General features: G+C 35.3%; 1 protein-coding gene across 2 annotated transcripts in view; it reads right to left on the reverse strand.

Annotated features, from left to right (window-relative positions):
- Window positions 1–2,654: 2,654 nt before the first annotated feature.
- LOC141507209 (protein mono-ADP-ribosyltransferase PARP14-like) overlaps window positions 2,655–21,010 on the reverse strand; it is a 93,510-nt gene continuing 75,154 nt past the window's right edge. The window contains exons 11-14 of one of the 2 annotated variants that reach the window (XM_074214656.1): window positions 15,410–15,472; window positions 12,352–12,519; window positions 9,237–9,437; window positions 2,655–9,158 (exon numbers count right to left, since the gene is read on the reverse strand). In XM_074214656.1, coding sequence (XP_074070757.1) covers window positions 8,770–9,158; window positions 9,237–9,437; window positions 12,352–12,519; window positions 15,410–15,472 — 821 coding nt within the window. In that variant the 3' untranslated portion in view covers window positions 2,655–8,769. The remainder of the gene's footprint in view (window positions 9,159–9,236; window positions 9,438–12,351; window positions 12,520–15,409; window positions 15,473–21,010) is intronic. The other variant, XM_074214657.1, reaches the window with a different exon arrangement.

Below are 21,010 nucleotides of genomic sequence, written 5' to 3' on the forward strand. Positions count from 1 at the left end.
TACTTTCTTAGCCTTTATTCTTTAGGATTTTTTTTTGTTTTCTGTTTTGATATCTATTTTAAAAGAAACCATTTTTCTATAATGACATGATCATTCACTGTATTACTGTTTTCTGTGTGTCCTTGGGGGTAGATGCATTTTTTGAGAGAAATGATAGATGGTAAAGCACAAAATATTCACTGTTGATGGAAATTTTTTTGAAGGGGTAAAGTTATTCTGAAAAGAAATTTGGAATTTTGCCTAAAAAAGTTACTAAAAACTCTTTTTTGGTGGCAAAGATACGGAAATTAAGGGTGTGCCTAACATCTAGGGAATAGCTAAACAAATTATTGCATATGAATATATGAAATAGAATACTATTGTGCTGTAAGAAATGATAAAGAGGGTGGTTTCAGAGAAATCTTTTTTTTAACATTTTGTTTGCCAATTTTATACAATAGTAATATGTACCTATCATTTTTTTGTAAGGTTTTGAATTTTACAATTTTTCCCCCACCCTCCCTTCCCTCCCGCCCCCCACAGAAGGCTGTCTGATAGTCTCTACATTGTTTCCATGCTATACATTGATGTAAATTGAATTGTTATAAGAGTAAACATAAACCCTCACCCCCCCCAAGAAGATGAGAAACCTCAAGAATAGAGAGAGAGAGAAAAAATTGTACTTCAGTCTTTCAGATTTCAATGGCTTTGTCTCTGGGGTGAGTTGCTTTCTTTATCATAAGTCCACCAGAGAAGTTGCTTTGATATTTTTGCCACAGTTGCTACTACTAGCTGTACCTCTACTCTATTTCTCCCCACTCTTGTTTATTCTATTCTCTCTCTCTCTCTCTCTCTCTCTCTCTCTCTCTCTCTCTCTCTCTCTCTCTCTCTCTCTCTCCTTTCATTCTGGCCCTGTCCAAAAGTGTTGTATCTGAGTACCCTCTCCCTCGATCTTCCCTCTCTTCTATCACCTATTCCCCCATTCCCTCTCCCCATTTCCCATTATCCCATCCCTTTCTCCTCATTTTTCTTTAGGGTAAGATAGATTTCCTCACCCTATTAAGTGTGTATGTTATTTCCTCTCTGAGCCATTTCTGATGAGAATGAAGGCTCACTCATTCCCCTTTGCCTTCTACCTTTCCACTCCACTGATAAAGCTTTTTCTTGACTCCTATGTGAAATTTCTTAGCTGCTTCTTCTTCATCTCCTTTCCCTTTCTCCAAGTACTTTCCTTTATCACCCACTGACTCCATCTTTTTACTATATTATACCATTAAATTTTGCTTCTTCCTATGTCCTGTCTATATATGCTTCTTCTAACAGCTCTTATAAATGAGAAAGTTCATATGAGTTATCAATGTCTTCTTCCCATACAGGAATACAAACAGTTCAATATCATTAATTTCCTCATAGTTAGTCCAGCTTGTCCATCCCCTCTATGGTTTGCCAGGGTCCTGTACTTAGAGATCAAACTTTCTGTTCAGCTCTGGTTGTTTCAATACGAAAGTTTGAAAGTCCCCTGTTTCATTGAAAGTTCATCTTTTTCCCTGAAAGAGGATGTTCAGTTTTACTGGGTAGTTGATTCTCAGTAGTAAACCAAAATCTTTTGCCTTCGGGAATATCGTATTCTAATCCCTATGAACCCTTAATGTAGATGCTGCCAGATCCTGTGTAATCCTGACTATGGAGCCTTGGTAGTTGAATTGTTTGTTTCTGGCAGCTTTTAGAATTTTCTCTTTGATTTGGGAGTTTTGGAATTTGGCTATAATATTCCTGGAAGTTTTTCTTTTGGATCTCTTTCAGGAGGTGACCAGTGAATTCTCTCAATTTCTATTTTACCCTCTGCTTCTTGGATCTCAGGGCAATTTTGCTGTATTATTCATTGAAAAATGAAGTCTAGGCTCTTCTCCTGGTCAGGGCTTTCAGGTAGCCCAATAAATTTTAAATTATCTCTTCTAGATCTGTTTTTGAGATCAGCTATTTTTCCAATGAGATATTTCACATTCTCTTCTAATTTTTGGCTTTTTTTGGAAGAGTTTTATTTCTTTCTGATTTCTTGCAAAGTCATCAGCTTCCTTTAGTTCTATTCTGCATTTTAAGGAGTTATTTTCTTCAGAGAGCTTTTTTATCTCCTTTTCCAGCTGGCCAATTCTGCTTTTTAAGGTATTCATCTCCTCATTTGCCTTTTGTTTTGCTTTTTCCATTAGGCCTAAACTGGTTTTTAAACATATTATTTTCTTCAGTATTTTTTGTATATCTTTCATCAAGCTTTTGATTTGGTTTTCATGATTTTTCTGCAGTGCTCTCATTTCTCCTCCCAATTTTTCCTTCACCTCCCATAATTGCTTTTTTTTTTAGTTTTTTTTGCAAGGCAAATGGAGGTAAGTGGCTTGCCCAAGGCCACACAGCTAAGTAATTATTAAGTGACTGAGACCAGATTTGAACCCAGATACTCCTGACTCCAGGGGCAGTGCTGTGCCACCTAGCCACCCCTCCTTAATTGCTTTTCAAAGTCTTCTTTGAGCTCATTCATAGTCTGAGCCCATTTTCTATTTCTCTTGGAGGTTTTGGTTACAGAAGCTTCGATTTTGTTGTCATCTGAGTATGTGTTTTGATCTTCCATGGGACTAAAGTGATTCTCTATAGTCAGATTCTTCTTTTTCTGTTGTTTATTCATTTCCTCAGCCCAAGACTAATTTACAGCACTTCCAAGCTTTGGGGGAGGTTGGGGACACCCCACTGGGACCTTTATTCCTCCAAGGTCTTATGTTCTCTTGCCTATATTTTGATATGTAGATGGACCCGTACTTAGCTCTGCCCTGGGGCTATAAAGAGGGATCCTGCTTGGTTACTTAGTATGGAAGCCCAAATTGCAAGCTGGATCTGAGTGTAGGCTAGCACCAGAGTCCTACCTTGAGGGAGAGCAAAGAAATCTCTGCAGACTTCCCTTACTGTCTCTGGGGGGTGCAGGCTGCTTTCTCCAGATTCTCATTGCAGATTCTGTGGCTGGTGCTCCTCACTCCACACTTATTCTGGTGTACCAGAGTTCTCTCACTGTCACTTCAAGCTGTTGCCAGTGATCTCTGGGCTAGGCTGGGCTGGGATGGGCTGCATTGCTGCCTGTGGCTTTTTTCCAACCCCCAGTCCTGGTGAAATACACCTTTCCTGTGGAACTTCTAAGTTATCTTGCATTGGGAAAATGTATCACTCGGTCTTTCTGTGGGTTCTGCCCCTCCAAATTTTGGCTAGAGACATCATTTGTTTATTTTTTGGAGTTTGTGGGGAAGGGAGTTCCTGGGAAATGCTGCCTTTTTGGCTCTGCCCCCCCTCAAAGAAATCTTAAATGAGAAAACTCATTGTTTGATTAAGGAGTTTTGGTTTTGATTTGCTCCTACAAAATGACATGTTCACACCAACAAAACCAAAAAAAGCATATTTAATAAAATGATTATAAAACAGGTAGAAATAAATCAGTTTTACAGCAAAAGTAACACATAAGTCCCAATATAATAAAAAGAAGAGCAAAGCCTACATAAAGGTAGATATTGAAAGAAATCATCACCAATCAGGGGAGCACCAACATCTGAATCAACAGTGACTGGGGAGTCCGAGGTGGGGGGTACAGCCTTCAGAGTCCCAATTGGGAAAATATCCCAGTCAAAGTGTCCTTTCCATGGGCGAAACTCTGAGGGGCTGCTCAATGCTAAGGACTTTTAAGGGGTCCCAGACAAAGGTGGCATACTGCCAATAGGCTTATATAAGCTTTTTTGTCACTTAACCAGTGAAGAGTATGCACATGACCATGTGAAGAATACATGCATGACCTGAGAAGACTTGCAGTCAAGGTTCTGAAATTAATTAAAGTTGAACCTCTGGGTGGGTAGCCAACCCTCCCAGGATTCAACCTCCAGGAATGGTTAGTTCCTAGAGGGATTATCTGGCACACACAAAGACAACCAAGTTCATGCAAAGGTGATGGGGGACCTTGGGTGGGGGAACCAGCATATGGCCTTGCCCAGGATCAGAATGGGTATTAACCCTTCACTCAGATAAATTGAGGCAAAGTAAAATGAACAGAAACAGAATAACCTATACAATAATTATATTGTGAAGACATAACTTTGAAAGACCTAAGAATTCTGAGCACTGCAATGACTAAGCTTGATCTAAAGGACTAATGATGATAATGCCATCTACTTTCTGTCAGAGAAGTGATAGAGTTGAGACAGGATGAGACATATTTTTGGATATGACTTCTATTGGCATTTATTCTTGATCATGAAAATTTATTACAAAGGAAAAAAATGAAGGCAGTCCATACTTCACTACACCATTCTTGGTAGACCATTCCCCCCCCCATCATTCTACTTATCCTATGACTCCTAGAACTATATCTTTTGTCTTTCAGAAGTTCAACTCCATTTTTTATCTCATTTTTAAGAAAAGAGGAATGCATTTTTCATTCTATTCAACTGAGTGGTGTAGTGGATAAAGCAAAACCAACCACCAAAGTTAAAGGATACAACCTTCTTTGCTGTCAATCAAGAAACTGCTTTCTGACACCAAATCATAGAGGTTGTTTTTGTCTGTCTCGTCAAAACAAAATATATTAATAAAATTAGTCATCTAAAACAATTCTATTAGTAAATACTTACTTGAATGAGTAATAATTTGTGCTATGTAAACATAAAAGAAGAATTAAATCAGGGTAATTCCCACCAAAATTTGATCTTCTTTTAGAAAGGTGAAATAGAATGAGCTACGTCATTTAGGACTTTGGCTATAAGCTAGTAATGATTCATATTTTGATAGATTCATGATATTATCAATGTAAGACTTCTGTTCAATGATACAAATCACAGTGAGTTCAGATTTCCTCATTCTTTTCAATTTATGTTCATGTAGGCACATTAAATCCTCCTTTATTTTTAAGAAAAATCTAACCAATGTGCTAGAGACCTTTAAATATGTCGGGAGTTCTGATCCTGGGGCCACAGATCCCCAAAGGGCCCATAGACAAATTTTGGCAGGTTCATGTACATGCATGAAGGAAAATATTACATTTTTATTTTTACTAACTGAATTTTTTCTATTAATTTTATTTTCATTAACTAAAATTTAGCATTTCCTTCAGTTACTTAATTTTGTCCATTTACTTTATATAACAATTTATTTAATTAGTATTTTAATACATTATTTTAAAATGTTTGTTAACGAATGTTAACAAAAAAGTTAAGAACCCCTACTCTAGAGTTTTCAGTCATTGAATGAACAACTGTGCAGCAATCAGATTGTTTCTCTCTCATTCTTTGTTCTTACTTTACAACTAGAATACTTTCTTTTTGATCATTAAAAATCCAGGATTTTTGCCTTTTATGGCATTTTTGGGGGTAGAAACAAATGTTAATCATATTCCACAGGTTCTTTATTACTGCCATGTGCCTCTCCTTTGCTTTATGGATTGTTCACAATTTGAATTTATTTTTGGAGGTTGTGGTGTTCTATGAGTCAAAACCACATAGCATTACCAGAAGAATACTGATGCCAAGGAGAGGAATGTTCTATCAGGAAGGAGCCTGATATCACTTCAAGAGCTATCATTTCTCAAATGTGATTCTCCTTACTCTTCCCTATTCAATTTTGAGTACATTTCACAATCCGTCTACAATGCCTATCCAAAATTTATGGACTGATGGATTCATTGATCCATACACAGATAAAATGTACTCCACGATGAAATTAAATTCTGGGTATGATGTTATGCGAGGTATGATGTTAAAGCTACTAAATATTATATCATTTGATCAGCACAAGAATCCTGGGAGGTAAGTGCTGCTAATATCCCCATTTTACAGTTGAGGAAATTGAGGTAGAGGGAGGTTAACTGATTTGTCCAGAGAATTAAAACAGCAAGTGGTTAATAATAATTTGACTGTCACAGGGGCAGCCAGGTGGCGCAGTGGATAGAGCACCAGGTCTGGAGTCAGGAGGACCTGAGTTCAAATCCAACCTCAAACACTTAATAATTACCTAGATGTGTGACCTTGGGCAAGTCACTTAAACCCATTGCCTTGCAAAAAACAAAGCCAAAAACAAATTTGACTGAAACATACTAATTCCATCTTGTGACTCAATCCTGGAATTAACAGTATCTATTCAATTATGAATCTAGTATAACTTCTGTCTTATAAGAAAACTTTATTCAGTTGTGGCAATTGGGAGAAAACCTTATTTCAGTGTTTCAACCTAGCCTTGCATGAATGGGAAACTGAACATCTCTACATGTTTGGACTAGGTTATGCTGATCAGCAGTTCAGATGCTAGCATCTAAAGCAATCCATCTCAACATCTCAAGCAAGCATATATTTATTCTTCAAAGAGGATCCATACCGATCAATCAGTCATCATGTCCATGCTACAAATATTTGAGGAGTGGGACACCTCCTTTTCTGAGTTCAGGAAATCACTCCCTCAATCTAAGTGCCTCTACTAGGTCCTTCCCCACAGCTGCCAAATTTATGGATATGGACATCTGGATCATCTGAAGCCATGACTCCTGAGTGGATGGCAGAATCCTCAAGGGACTTCAAGGTTTGCCTAGTATGAATCCAGAAGCAGTTGGACATACAGATGAGACAGCTGTCCTAAGATTCTGGGCAAGGATTAAGTATACTTGTCTAGTTTTTTCCTCTCTCTTTTGTTGTGTGTCCAACCACCAAGGTCTTAAAGCATGTTTTGACATTTTCTACCTCTACTTTCTTGGCTTCCCTTTACTTTTCTGCTTCTACAAATAATGACCAGGCAAGACTTATTGCTCTATTTGCTCACTCTCAATACCTATTGGGAGTTTTGCAACAATACCTAGTACACAGTTCCTCTATAGGTCCCCTCAATGAAACAACTTCTAGGATAAAAATGCTATTTTCATCTATCCTCCATCATTGTTAAGGGAGAAGGGCAAACAACTTTTTGGATTTGCCACCTTCCCCAAGCTCAACCAACTTAACATTATAGAGACTCAACATCTTGGATCTCCAGGACTGGATCCCATTTCTATTGAGCCCCATGGTGACTTCAAGAATATTCCCTGTGTCTCAGTTCATCTTGAACCTGCCTCTTCCCAAATTGCTACTGTTGAATCAATGCTTAGTGGCAATGTCTCTTGGAACACCTCTTCTACTAATGCTCTTCTTTTAGCACTAGTAGCTCAGGGTTTCAACCTTACTGAAGATAGTGTGACTAATAAGACTTTGCAGCTGCAGTTGCCACGATGATCTCTTTTATCACAGTTAACTGCAAGTTTCCCATTTCTAGGTGGTCCCACATTTCTCCAACTCCTTTTCTCCCAACTTCCCACTTGTCTGCTTCTCCTATTATCTCAACATCACAACACTTATGATTTGCTCTTTTTCTCTCCATCGTGTTTTCCTCTGCAATTCCCTCATGGCATCTATGCTTATACCTGCCTCTCCTTTTTGGCCAGAGTGAGAGAAGTTCTATTAGATTCCCCCCTTCCTTTAGCCAAAAAGGAATAATGTCAGGGTAAGATCATTCCTCTTGAGGTCCTCTCTTCTTGTTTTTTCTTTATTTTTATTGTTTTCCTGTGCTAAGGTCCAGAAAGCAGGTTGTGTTCTCAGTTTGGCATAACAATTGTCCTTTGTGCTAACCCTCTGGATGAACTCTGCTGCATTCAGCTAAATCACTGAACTGATAGCTCCTGAGCTTGGGCAAGTCCCAGCAGAAACCACATCTTGGACATGAAGCCCTGCTATGAGTGGGATTTTTTGATACTAGGTGATCTTGACAAACTCTTGCTACTATGCCTTACTGCTATTACTACATCTCTTTTTCAAACCACCACTATATGTATCAAGGCTTAGCCTCATTGTCTTGAGTCTCCTTGGTCTGGTATGAGGATCTAATTTCCCTACTCCAAAGGAATGAAGAAGGTGGTTTTGCCTATAACCTCTATGAGTTCTTTGATGATTCATTTTATTTTTCAGAGTCAACAACTGGTGGAAACTTTTTGCAATAACTTGTGTGGTCCTTTGATCATTTATTTTTTAGAGTTGGCCGTTGGTGTATAACTTGTGGACTCTTTGGTATTTTCAGGGTTAACAATTTCAAAACCAACAATGGAAATATTGCTGTGGATTGTTTGAACAATCTAATCACAAAGATGTGATAAAGATCTAGACCATGTCTACTAAGTCCTGAGGGATAAAGAATGTTCAATTTTCAGTGGCAACTACTTCAAGCTACACACTGGATGTGGAATTTCTCCAATAAACTCATTCTGATAGAGGGCAAGGACATGATACTTGAGGTGAACCATATGAAGGCATTGTGCTGGTATGTTGATGGTAGGGAAGGAAAAGGTTGTATTAGAAAGATGCTGATATACACAATCACCATTTAAGCTAAGGAGAACTGAGAAGAAAATGATTTTCAAAAAGAAACTTACTAATTTATTCATTGTAATGGGATAATATAAATCAGTTTTCTCAAATATACATTAGTGATTAGACCCTTAATTTTATTTCTCTAGGGTTTTTGTATTGCAATAAGAAAGTTTTAAGTGAAAGGGGTGATTTACAAATGGAGGACAGGCTATAAGAAGGCTCCTTGGTGGTGGGCTGTTATATTGTATCAAATAAACATTGTTTATGCACTAATATATAAGATTATAAAAGGATGACAGCTTTATACTTTACCAGGGAATGATTTGAGGTCAATAAAAGAATTAAGAAGCAGGGCAAAGAAGGGCAGGGAATGACAGAGAAGTTGTTTTCAACTATGTTTCAATGAGTCCTCTGAGCAGCTCAGCCTTCTACATCTTAGCATCTTAGTATTGATATCTTCAATCATGTTTTCTATTTTCCTGGAGGCCTTTAACACATCTCCAGCAAATCCTTCAACCTGGAGACAAAAGTTATTTTTGGGAGAAATGGTGACATTCAGATTTTTCTGCAACTTATTCAGTTCCTTGAATTCCTCTTCACCAAAGTTTTGGATGGCTTCATCTGAGGAGATGTAAGTCTTTCGTTCTTTTAAAATTAAATCTTTTATCCAAGAGACCGTGCTTTCAACATTCTCCTTACCTTCACCACATATCTGAAACACAGTCGATTCTGTTTTCTTTCCAAAAATAAAATTATGTCTTGTAAGACCTAAAAGTACTAAAGAAAAATTGATATTGTGAGAAATATATCTAGGAACATTTTCTAAATAATGCAAATCACAAATATACAGTTTACCTTTTAATTTAGAGAACATGTAGGTTGGCACCACAGAGTCTTCCCTTTTTTTCATAATATCATAAAATACTTTCAGTAGCTGTGGCTGGAAGATGACCACTTTCACTTTTTTCACTGATTGGGAAGGTCCTTTCCATGCAAATTCTTCAATAGCATCAATTGTTTTTTTAGTAACAATAGTTGGGTCTTGTTTGGCATTTCCTATAAGAATATAACAATAAAAAATGAAACTTCAAAACAATCAACTTGTGGAATGAAAGATTTATAGCTGGAAAGGACCTTAGAGGCCACCTAGTCCAAATCTTTCCTTTTACAGATGAGAAAACAAAAGCTTAGAGAAGTTAAGTGATTTTCCCCATGTCCACATAGCTAGTGAAATGTCTTGTATGGGATTTGAACCCAGGTCTTTGTGATCCAGATTCATCTTTCTATCCACAAAATCACGCTAAGCCTCCCCACCCCCCCCTCTCTCTCACACACACACACATACACACACACACACACACACACACACACACACACACACAGATTTCTCTATCTAGGTGCTGTGAGACAGTAGCCTCCTGGCAGGAAACCTGTAGTCCCCAGAGCATTGGATCCATTAATCTGAATGATTAAGAGTTTGAACTCCCTTATCCAGGGAGTACAGGTCCCTATTTTTATTTTGTCCTGGTAGGTTTTTTTTATGGTACATAACTGATTTTATCCTCAAACTTTTAAGGGCACTTACATAAAAAGAAGATTGCAATACAGATTTAAACTCTTCATTTTCTTTGGAAATGGAAGAATATAACATCCCTTTGAGTTATTAAAAGGTCATCCAGCTGTCTAGACTATTTTATATATTTCTAAATAATAAAGAAGATTTGGAAAAAAGATATCTTTTCCCACAGAGCTTATAACAAAGTGGATATAATCCTTACCATTGTTCTAGCTGATAACTCTAGCCTGCATGCTTAATTCTGACTAGTAGTATCAAAATTTTCTACAGGATAATCAGACAAAAGACTGAGGATGCAATGGAGTAAATCCATCACCACTCTCCAAATCAACACCAGTGAAAAGTGGGTTAGCAGCAACATCTTTACATCTTGGAATTCAAAGCTGAAAGATATCATCTAGTCCAACCCTCTCATTCTAAAGATGAAAAACCTGAAAGAAGTGACTTGACTAAGACAACCATGAGTTAGAATTTTAATACAAGTTCATGACTCCAAACTCAGAATGAAGAATTAAATTATGACATAAATATGAAATATGTTAAGAAAGGATATTTTGGGGGCAGCTAGGTGGCACAGTGGATACAGCACTGGCCCTGGAGTCAGGAATAACTGAGTTCAAATACAGCATCAAATACTTAATAATTACCTAGCTGTGTGGCCTTGGGCAAGCCACTTAACCCCATTGCCTTGCAAAAACTAAAAAAAAAACAAACCTAAAAATAAAAAGAAAGGATATTTTAGGGGAGGTTGTTGGGCAATACCTGTTGGGTCAAAAAAGTTGAACATTTTTAAAGCAGGACATCTGGGTGGCACAGTGGATAGAGCACCAGCCCTAGAGTCAGGAGGACCTGAGTTCAAATGTGACTTCAGATACTTAATAATTATCTAGTCATCAGACCTTCTGCAAGTCACTCAACCCCATTGCCTTGCAACGCCCCCCAAAAGAGTAAGTACAAATTAATAATGCAACTGTGTGTGTGTGTGTGTGTGTGTGTGTGTGTGTGTGTGTGTGTACAAGGTAGAGCCAAGGCAAAGAGGTTTAACAGCCAGTAGATTACTGTAGTAATAAAGTATAAAATGATAATGATCTTGCCTAGGGTGTTCTTCATGGTGGTAATGAAAAGGAAGAACTGAGTTTGAAAGATATCATTAAGGAAAAATCACAGTAAAAATAATCAACAAACTTCTTTCAGAACTTGACTAATATGAAAATATTTTACATGATTGCACAAATTATTTACTATCTTGGGGGAGGGAGGAAAAACTTGGAAATTAAATTTTTAAGTGAATGTTTAAAATTGTCTTTCCATGTAATTAGAAAAAAATACTATTTGATAAACAAAAAAGAGTAATCAAGGAACATAATTTATCTGGAAAAAAGTTGGGGTGGCATGAAGGAGAGATCACAGTCTATGTTTGAGGATTGTAAGATTTGGGAGAAATAAAGGTAATGATGCCATTAGTCATAAAATGGAAATGGAAAATGATCCCAATTTGTAGGGAAAGGAAGTGAAAAGAGTTCTAAAAAGTGGGTTCTAATTGTATCTTTGTACTAACTCACAGCATTGATCTTGGCAAGTCACTTAACTTTTCCACACTTCAGTTTCTTCATCTGAAAAAGAAGGGGGTAGCCTAAAAAAATTATACTACCTAAGGTCCCTTTCAACTCTAAAAATCTGATAATTCCATTTCTGAAATAGTTTATTCTTTGATGTTGTAACTTTTAGGCAGGAGCTAGAACTTAAAATGGAGTTAATAAGCGGGTAGGTGGCATGGTACATAAGGTGCTGGACTTGAAATTAGAAAGACCTAAGTTCAAATTCTGCCTCAGAAATTTAATAGTTGTATGACCCTAGACAAGTCATGAACCTTGCTCCAGCTTACTTTCCTCATCTAGAAAATGGAGATAATACCTAGCACTTTGAGATTTGCCAAGGGCTTTGTAAATAATATCTCATTTTATACCCCCAACAACTCTGTGAGGTAGGTACAAATAATCTCTGAGGAAATAGAGAAGTGAAGTATTAACCCTGAAGGAAAGAGAGAAGGAAGAGGAACACTGTAAGAAATTGAGCAATGAATCAATTTTTTTCTTCCATTTATTTTTCTCTCTATTCTCCTGTGGCCCTTTCTTTCTCTTTATCAGTCTGGTCTTGATTTTCTCTTTCATCTCATTTATCCCTGGCTTGAGCCATGAGAACCATTCAGTGAGTATTCAGTGAGAACAATTAATTCTCACAAAGGCAATGTTGCTTGGAGTTAAAAAAGATTATCAAGATTGAGACTAACTTCATAGTTATTTGACCTACCAAATTTTATTCTTAATTTATTAGTGAATACAGAGGTTAAGAGAAACTGATAATTTAGAAACTAACTGCCCAGAAGCTACAGACCTGTTCCAATGAGTGGGAGAGAAACAGACTTCACCTTCATTTTTTCACATTCTTGTAGGACACTGGAAACTGTTTCTTTAACATCTTTGTGACCAAGTACATGAATTATTTTTTGGCACTTCAGATTCCCCCCTTGTGTAATTATAAAATTGCCATGAGGCTTGGCAGCTAGAGAAATGAAGAAGAGAAGTAAAAGATATAAAATAACTATTTAAATCCATAGTTATTAAGAATATAAAATATTGTATATAGACAATGGAAAAAAAGACCTAAGGGACACAATTCTTACTGATATTTTCTGTTTATATTTTTTATTCTCTCAAAGAATAAAGGGCTTTATGAATCATCTGAGTACAACTGTCTCCCATTCATGAACTCCTCTTAAAACATCACTGACAAATAATTATTCACTTTTATGTAATACCTCCAGTGATAGCAAGTCCATTCCATTTGTAGTCAACTATAATATTAAGATCTTCTTTAAACCAGGCTGAAAATTACTTCCTTGTAATTTAAGTTTTGCCCTCTAGATCTTCATAGAATGTCTTGTCGCATTTCCAATTAGCAAACCTACAAGCATTTGAAGATGATATACTTCACTCCATCTCCTACCATTGTTATATTGTCTCTTTTTGAAGCTAAAGAAAGTCTCATGCATATGACAGTACCTGTGAAGGTTTTGGTAGACTCATAAGTAACTCTCCCAAAGCCCTAAAAGATTATTTTTTAATAAAATTATTTTTCAGTTTTTTCTTTTTAAATTCTCACTCCTACCTTTCCCTCACCTATTGAGAATGCAAACAAATGATATCCTGTGAGATCCATGTGAAATCATGGAAAATCTTTTCATAGTAGCAAAATCACAAAATGAAAAATAAAGTCAGAAATACTTCATTTTACACCATGTTGATTGGTTTTCTCTCTGGGTCATGGAAAACTTCTTTTCATTATGAAGTCTTTGTATTATATTAGATTACTACATTGATCAGAGTAGTCAAATCTTTCAAAGCTATCATTACAACTTCATCTGGTTCTTCTTACTTCACTTTGCATTAGTTCATATAGGTCTTATTATGTTATGTTTGTTTTTTTCTGAAACCCCACTCCATAATTTCTTATATCACAATAGTACTTTATCACAATCATATGCTACAACTTGTGCAACTATTCTCCAATTGATGAGCATCCCCTCAATTTCCAATTCTTTGCCACCACAAAAGTTGCTATATAACTATAACTATATCTATATCTATATCTATATCATCTATATCTATATCTATATCTATACCTATGTCTATGTCTATGTCTATGTCTATACCTATCTCTATCTCTATCTATCATCTATCTGTCATCTATCTATCTATCTATCTATCTATCTATCTATCTATCTATCTACATATATTTTGATGCTTAAAGGTCCTTTTCCTTTTCTTTGATCTCTTTGGGATACAGATCAAACACTGATATTACTTGGTCAAAGGATATACAAAGTTTTATGGTCCTTTGGGCATAGATTTAAATTGTTCTCTAGATGTTTAGACTAGTTTATAACTCCCCCAACAGTTTATTAACGTACCTATCTTTTCTCAATCCTTTTGATTTGTCATTTCTAATAGGTGTAAAGTGGTACCTCAGAATTGTTTTAATTTGTATTTCTCTAATCAATAGTTATTTAAAGCATTTTTTCATATGACTATAGATAACTTTGATTTCTTCCTCTGAAAACTGCCTATTCTTACCCTTTTACTATTTTTAACATTTGGAAATGGTGCTTACTTTTATAAATTTTTTTTTACTTTTATAAATTTGACTCAGTTTCCATAGTATTTGAGAAATGAGGCTTTTATCAGAGAAATTTTCTGTAAAAGTTTTTGATATTACTTCACTGTCTATGATAGCTTTTAGCAAAAGTGTAGCTTCCTTAGTTATTCCTCTTAATTAGGTCTCTTTGTTTTTGCTTTTGTCTGAGATCCCTATTTTTTTTTAACTTCAGCTAAAATATAACAGATTCTGCTTGATTTTAACTCTACATCAGTAGAGTCTTTTGAAAACAACTAATCCTTTCTACTGTTCACTTTCATTGTATGGGTGAGTTAATCCCATTTGCATTCATAGTTAAGATTACTGTGTATTTCCCTCCATCCCTTCTTCTTCCCTTTATCCCTCTCTCTCGGTTTTTATCCTGCTACTCAAAAATTTTTGGTTTTTCTGAACACTGCCTTCCTTAATACACCCTCCTTTTCATTGTTTCCCCTCACCTCTTTGCATATATCTCTTATCTCCTTCCACTTCCCTACTTTCCTGTTGAATATATTTCAATACTCAACTAAATGAGTGAGTGAGTGAGTGTGTATGTGTGTGTATGTGCATATGTTTCTCTCCTTGAACCAATTCTGATAAGTATGAGGTCTAAACATTACCTGCCAACCCTTCCATTTTTCCTTCCAGCATTAAAGCTCTTCATCATATGCCTCTTTTATATGAGAACTATTTCCCCATTCTACTTCTCTTTTTCCCCTTCTCCCAGTGTCTTTTTCTTTCTCACTTCTTCATTTTTTTTAGAAAATCATCTCAATATAATTGTTTCACATTCATGACCTCTGTCTATGTAGACTCTTTCTAACTGTCCTAATAATGATAGAGTTCTTGGGAGTTAAATGTGGGTTATCTTTTCTTACAGGAATGTAAACAGTTCAAATTTATTGAGATCCTTATGATTACTCTTTTATGTTTCCCTTTTTATGCATATATTGTATTTTGTAAACTTTTCTAGTTAACAGTTCTACTGTCAACCTGAAGAGATAAATTTTAGATGTTGTGGTAAGTTGTTAAAAAAATAAATTTGGGAGCATAAGAGCTATGAGAGTGTTTCAAACCATATTATGTGTAGTTACTTTTTCTCATAGTCATTCAATCTTAAATTCAAAGTGAAGATGTCACAGTGACATCTTCTAAAATTTTCTCATTTGATCTGTTCATCTCTCACATCCTCCTGTTACACACTCAATTCTTTTACTTTGACTAGATTAAGGTTAAAATATAAATATCGAAGACATACCTAAATTAACACATTCCAATTCCACAGCTGGTCCAGCAGCTTCTAAAATGGCTTTGGAAACCCCTAGATAAGAAAATTATAATAGGAATAAGCATATAATATTGAAGATATATAAGGAATCTTAAAAATCATGTATTATACCCACCTACCCCCTAATTTAATTTTACAGGTAAGGCAATTGAGGCTCAGAGAGGAGAAAAAAGCATATAAAAAGCACATTCTAGGGACAAATCTAGAAATTAAGTTCTGGTCTTCTCATTCCATGTCTTGCTGAATCAAAATTCGGTCTAATTTACTTCAATCATAGTATCTTAAGTTATATTAATATAACTAATTTTCTTACCACATTCTACTCAATAGCTTCCATTGTAACCTGAAGAGCCAGATCAAGGACAAATGTAGCCTATATGACTCTATATACAGAGGTAATGAGAGTAAAAGAATTTCCTGAGAAATCAGAGGATCAAGAAGTCCCAGAATAGGGATATTGGAAGCCCCTGGGAGCTATAGTCTAGGCTTAGATATCACAGATTTATTGATCATAAGTCCCTAAAACTGTGTCTTGAGACTTCTCAAATGTTCCCAAGGATTAACACATTTAACCTCAAAGATCTAAGGGTTCCAAACCCTCAAGAAGTATAGGTCAATGCAAGAAACCACATGACCAAGGAAAACAGATCAACCCACTCAAGCATATCCAGGGATAAAAATCTGACCCTGCAACAAAGTTCCAAAGTTGAAGAGATGAATAAATCAAAGAAAAATCTGCTAAATGCCTCAATATTGCAATAAAAATATTGCAAATCTAGGTAATCCCCAAAGTATAGATAAGTCCATAAAAGCTATAAGTAGAGATTCAAAAGGAAAAAAATGGATTTTCCAAAAAGACTACTCAAAGAAGAAATGAAGTGAGGGATAAACAAATGCAAAAAAAAAAACTCTGGAGGAAAAAATAGGAAAGAGAATAGCTCAATTACAGCTATTGTCTTGAGTTATTTTCACAACTTAGTTTAAAATGGGACCAACTTATTCAAAATGAATTTTCCTAAAAAATAAATAAACCAAACAGAAATCAATGATTGTATGGAAAAGTAAGAAACAATAAAAGAAATTAAAAGATTGAAAAATAGAAGAAAATGTAAGATAACTGGAATTAAAATAACTGGCCTTCAAAAGAGACCAAGGTGAAGGAGAATTAATTTAAGAAACACCGAACTCCCTGAAAATCAGGAAAACAAACATTATATTTCAAAAAATCATAAATGGAAACTTTCCAAGATCACTAGAACTAGAGAGTGAAGTGTAGATAGAATCTATCCATTATCTCATTTAAAAAAAATTGTTTTATTTTCAAACAAAAATCAACCTTCTCTTTCTTCTTCTCCCCTCCCTAACTCCTTTTAGAAAATAAGAAAACAAAGCCCCCATTACAAACATATATATATATATATATATATATATATATATATATATATATAATCAAGCAAAACAAAATTTTTCATTGGCCATAATTAAACAAAACAAAACACCTCACTTTGCACTTTAAATCTATCATCTGTGTATCAGGAGGTAGGCAGCATTTCATCAGGAATTATATTTGGTCATTGTATTGATAAGAATTCTCAAATTTACATAGACCCAGACCCAGACTCAGACACACACACACACACACACACACACACACACACACAAACACACACACAGTTTAAATCTGTCAAGATTTGTCTATTTACCCTCCTACCCCACAACACCCCTCACTGAGAACACAAGAAAAATAAAACTCATTACATTTACACATAATTGACCTTGGTTTATGTGATTAAAAAATATTATCTTATTCTGTATTTTGAATCCACCACTCTATGGGTGGGAAACTTTTTTTCCTAATCAACCCTCTGGAAATCTAGTTGGCTATTATACTGATTAGAATTCAGCAAAAATGTATATATATTATTGCTTAACAGTTTCTCATATTATGGACACTCCCTCAGATTCTTATTCTTTGCCATATCAGAAGGACCTTCAAATATTTTTATTCAACCTTAGAATTTGTTTTGATTAGGACTAATCCATTTATTATTGCATTCATGCTCTAATTCCTCCTTTCTATTCCTTCCTGTTTTTCTGGAAAGTGAAATGTATTTGTTTCTAACAATGTGATTTTCTTCCTTCTTTTGATTTATTCAAATGAGAATGAGATTCAGTTGTCAGCTGTGTCTCTCCAACCCACTCCTTTTTGTTTTTGTTCATACTTTCCTCACCCACATTGTGTGAGATAATTTTTCCTTATCTTCTTTCCCCTTCTTCCAATGAATTACTATGTCCCTCTTTTTTCATTCTTTTCTTAAGATCAAGACAGAATATCCCAAGTCTTTCCTAATTGAACTTTCTTTTTTATATCTTATGAAGATAGATTTTAGAAAGGACACATCATATCTTTCTATATTTGAATGTAAATAATGTATTCTTTATACTCACTTATTATTATACATTTATGTTTACCTTTTTAATATTCAAAGATCAGGAATGCTTGGGAAGCTGCCACTTCATTACAAGTTCATTTTTTAAAAAAAGTTCATTTTCACTACAATATCATCACCAACACCACTACTGCCACTACCACCACCATTCTACTTATCTTTCTGGGTAAGTAATTTTTTACTATAAGCCCATATCTTTGGTCTACTACAAAATGATTTTTTAAGTTCTCCACACTTTTATAGTAGTGACTAGTAAATTGTATGTGATCTGATGTGACTTCTCAGTACTAAAATTCTCTGACTTCTTGAAGTCAGAAGTTTGACTGAAGTTTGGGAGTTTAGATATATTGTTCCTGGGAGTTGTCATTTTGGGAGTTTCAAGAAATAGAAATAGATGATGGATTCTTTCTAGTTCCACTTTGTCCTCTGGCTCCAAGAGATTTGGAAAGTTTCTTTTTAAGTTTTCATTAAATGTGATAAATAGAATCTTTTTCTTTTGTCAAGGTTTTCAGACAGTTCAAAGATGTTTACATATATTCCCCTCAAACTATTCTTTTCAAGTCAGTTGTTTTTTGGTAGGAGATTCTTTGGATTATTTTTATTATTCTTTTGTTTTTAGACTTCCACTTAGTTTTAATATTTCTTGTTGTCCTGTAGTTTATATAGTTTATATGGCTTTTAATAGGCCAATTTGAATTTTCAGGATTTGCTACTTAGACAAAAATTTTAATTACAGGGCAGCTAGGTTGGCACAGTGAATAGAGCAACAATGCTGTAGTGAAGAAGACCTGCATTCAAATTTGGCCTCAGACACTTAATAATTATCTAGATGTGTGACTTTGGGTAAGTCACTTAACTCCATTGTCTTGCAAAAATAAAACTCTAACTAAAAATTAATTTCCAATTTTTCCACTGAAGTTCTTGTTTTTTTTCTGATTTTTCCTCAAACACTCATTCCATTCATAAAATAAATTTAAACTCTTTAAAAAAAATTCTTACTTCATGTCTTCTAGAAATTCTAGTTGAGTTTGTGCCCAAGTTTTTCTCTGAGGTAATGTTTATAAATATTTGGGAGTCATTTTCTTTTGTATTTTTGTCCTGAATGTCCTTGCCACTGTAAAAGTTCATTGTGGTAGTGTTTTTGTTTTACTTTTGTTCATTGTTCTAGTCTTCTCCTTGACTTCAAATTTTGTTATGGCTAAGTTCTGTGGCACTTTTAGAGGGAAAAAATCTGTACTGGTCCTGTTACTACTTTCTTGGTTATTGAGTATTGTATATTTCCAGGGTTTCAGGGACAGGCAGAAGAACTGAAAGTTTTCATTGACCCCAAAGTGGTCTGATTTAGAGCAAAGTCTGTTTACTGTGACAATCCTTTGAGTTTTAAAAGTTTCTCATCCAGATTTGTGACTAAACAAGAATATACTTTCTTAAGGTAATTTAAAAATTTTTTTCAACATTTTTGAGCTTTTAGTGATTCTTTTTTTTATCATTTTTATTTTTTCAATTACATGTAAAGATAGTTTTCAGCATTCAAACTTTTGCATGCTTTTGAGTTCCACATTTTTCTACCATCTTCCCTTCCCTCCTCCCTCCCCATGGCAATAAGCAATTTGATATACGTTGTACATGTACAATCATGTTTAACAGATTGTCATATTATTTATGATGTGAAAGAAGAATTAGAATTAAGGAGGGGAAACCATGGAAAGAAAGAACATAAAAGAAGTTTTAAAAAGTAAACCTATGGGGCGGCTAGGTGGTGCAGTGAATAGAGCATCAGCCTTGGAGTCAGGAGTACCTGGGTTCAAACTCGACCTCAGACACTTAATAATTACCTAGCCATGTGGCCTTGCGCAAGCTACTTAACCCCATTGCCTTGAGAAAATCTAAAAAAAAAAGTGAACCTAGTATGCTTTGCTCTGCACTCAGACTCCATAGTTTTTTTCTTTACATATGGATGGCATTTCTATAATAGTTCTCTCAGGATTGTACTTGATCATTGGACTGCTGAGAGGAGCTGCATCATCACAGATGTTGCTGTTGCAATGCTCTCTTGGTTCTGCTCACTTCACTCAGCATCATTTCATGCAAGTCTTTCTAGGCTTTTCAGAATTCTGCCCCTTTATGATTTTTTACAGAACAAAAGTGCTTCACAATACTCATATTCCATAACTAATTTAGCCATTCTCCAGTTGAAGGGAATCCCCTCAGTTTCCAGTTCTTTGCCACTACAAAGAATTGCTATAAATATTTTTATTCATGTGGGTCTTCCCCCCCTTTTTATGATCTCTTTGTGATATAGACCTTGTAATGTAATTGCTGTATCAAAGGGTGTACACAGTTCCAAATTACTCTCCAGAATGATCAGATCAGTTCAGAACTCCAACAGTGCACATCCTATCCAACATTGGTCACTTTCTTCTTACCTCTTTTTAGCCAGTCTCGTAGGTATGAAGTCGTATCTCATGTTGCTGAGGTTTCACATTTCTCCAATAAATAATAATTTAGGGCATTTTTTCATATGACTATAGATAGATTGAATTTCTTCCTCTGAAAACTGCCTGTTCATATCCTTTGACCATTTTTCAATTGGGGATTGACTTGTATTCTTATAAATTTAACTCAATTCTATAGATCTTAGAAATGAATCCTTTATTGGAACATTAGTTGTGGGGTACCTAGGCGATACAGTAAATAGAGCATTAGCCTGGAGTCAGGAGGACCCAATTTCAAATACAGCCTCAGACACTTAATACTTATTTAGCTGTGTGACCTTGGGCAAGTCACTTAACCCTGTTGCCTTGGGAGGGGGAAGGAATACTAGCTTTGAAAATTGTTTCCCATCTTTCTGCTCTCCTTCTAATCTTGGTTGGGTTTTATTTGCACAAAACTTTATGTAGTTGAAATTATCCATTTTGTAATTTATAATGTTTTCTATCTCTTGTTTGGTTGTTAACTCCCTCCCTTGCCATTGATTTGATAGACTATTCCTTGTTCTCCTAATTGGCTTATGTATCACCTTTTATGTCTAAATCCTGTAACTTTTTTGATATAGGGTGTGATGTGTCAATTTATGCCTAGTTTCTGCCATAGTCTTAATCAGTTTTCCCAGCAGTTTTGT

The sequence above is a fragment of the Macrotis lagotis genome, chromosome 1, assembly GCF_037893015.1.
Source record: "Macrotis lagotis isolate mMagLag1 chromosome 1, bilby.v1.9.chrom.fasta, whole genome shotgun sequence".
Lineage (NCBI taxonomy): Eukaryota > Metazoa > Chordata > Mammalia > Peramelemorphia > Peramelidae > Macrotis > Macrotis lagotis.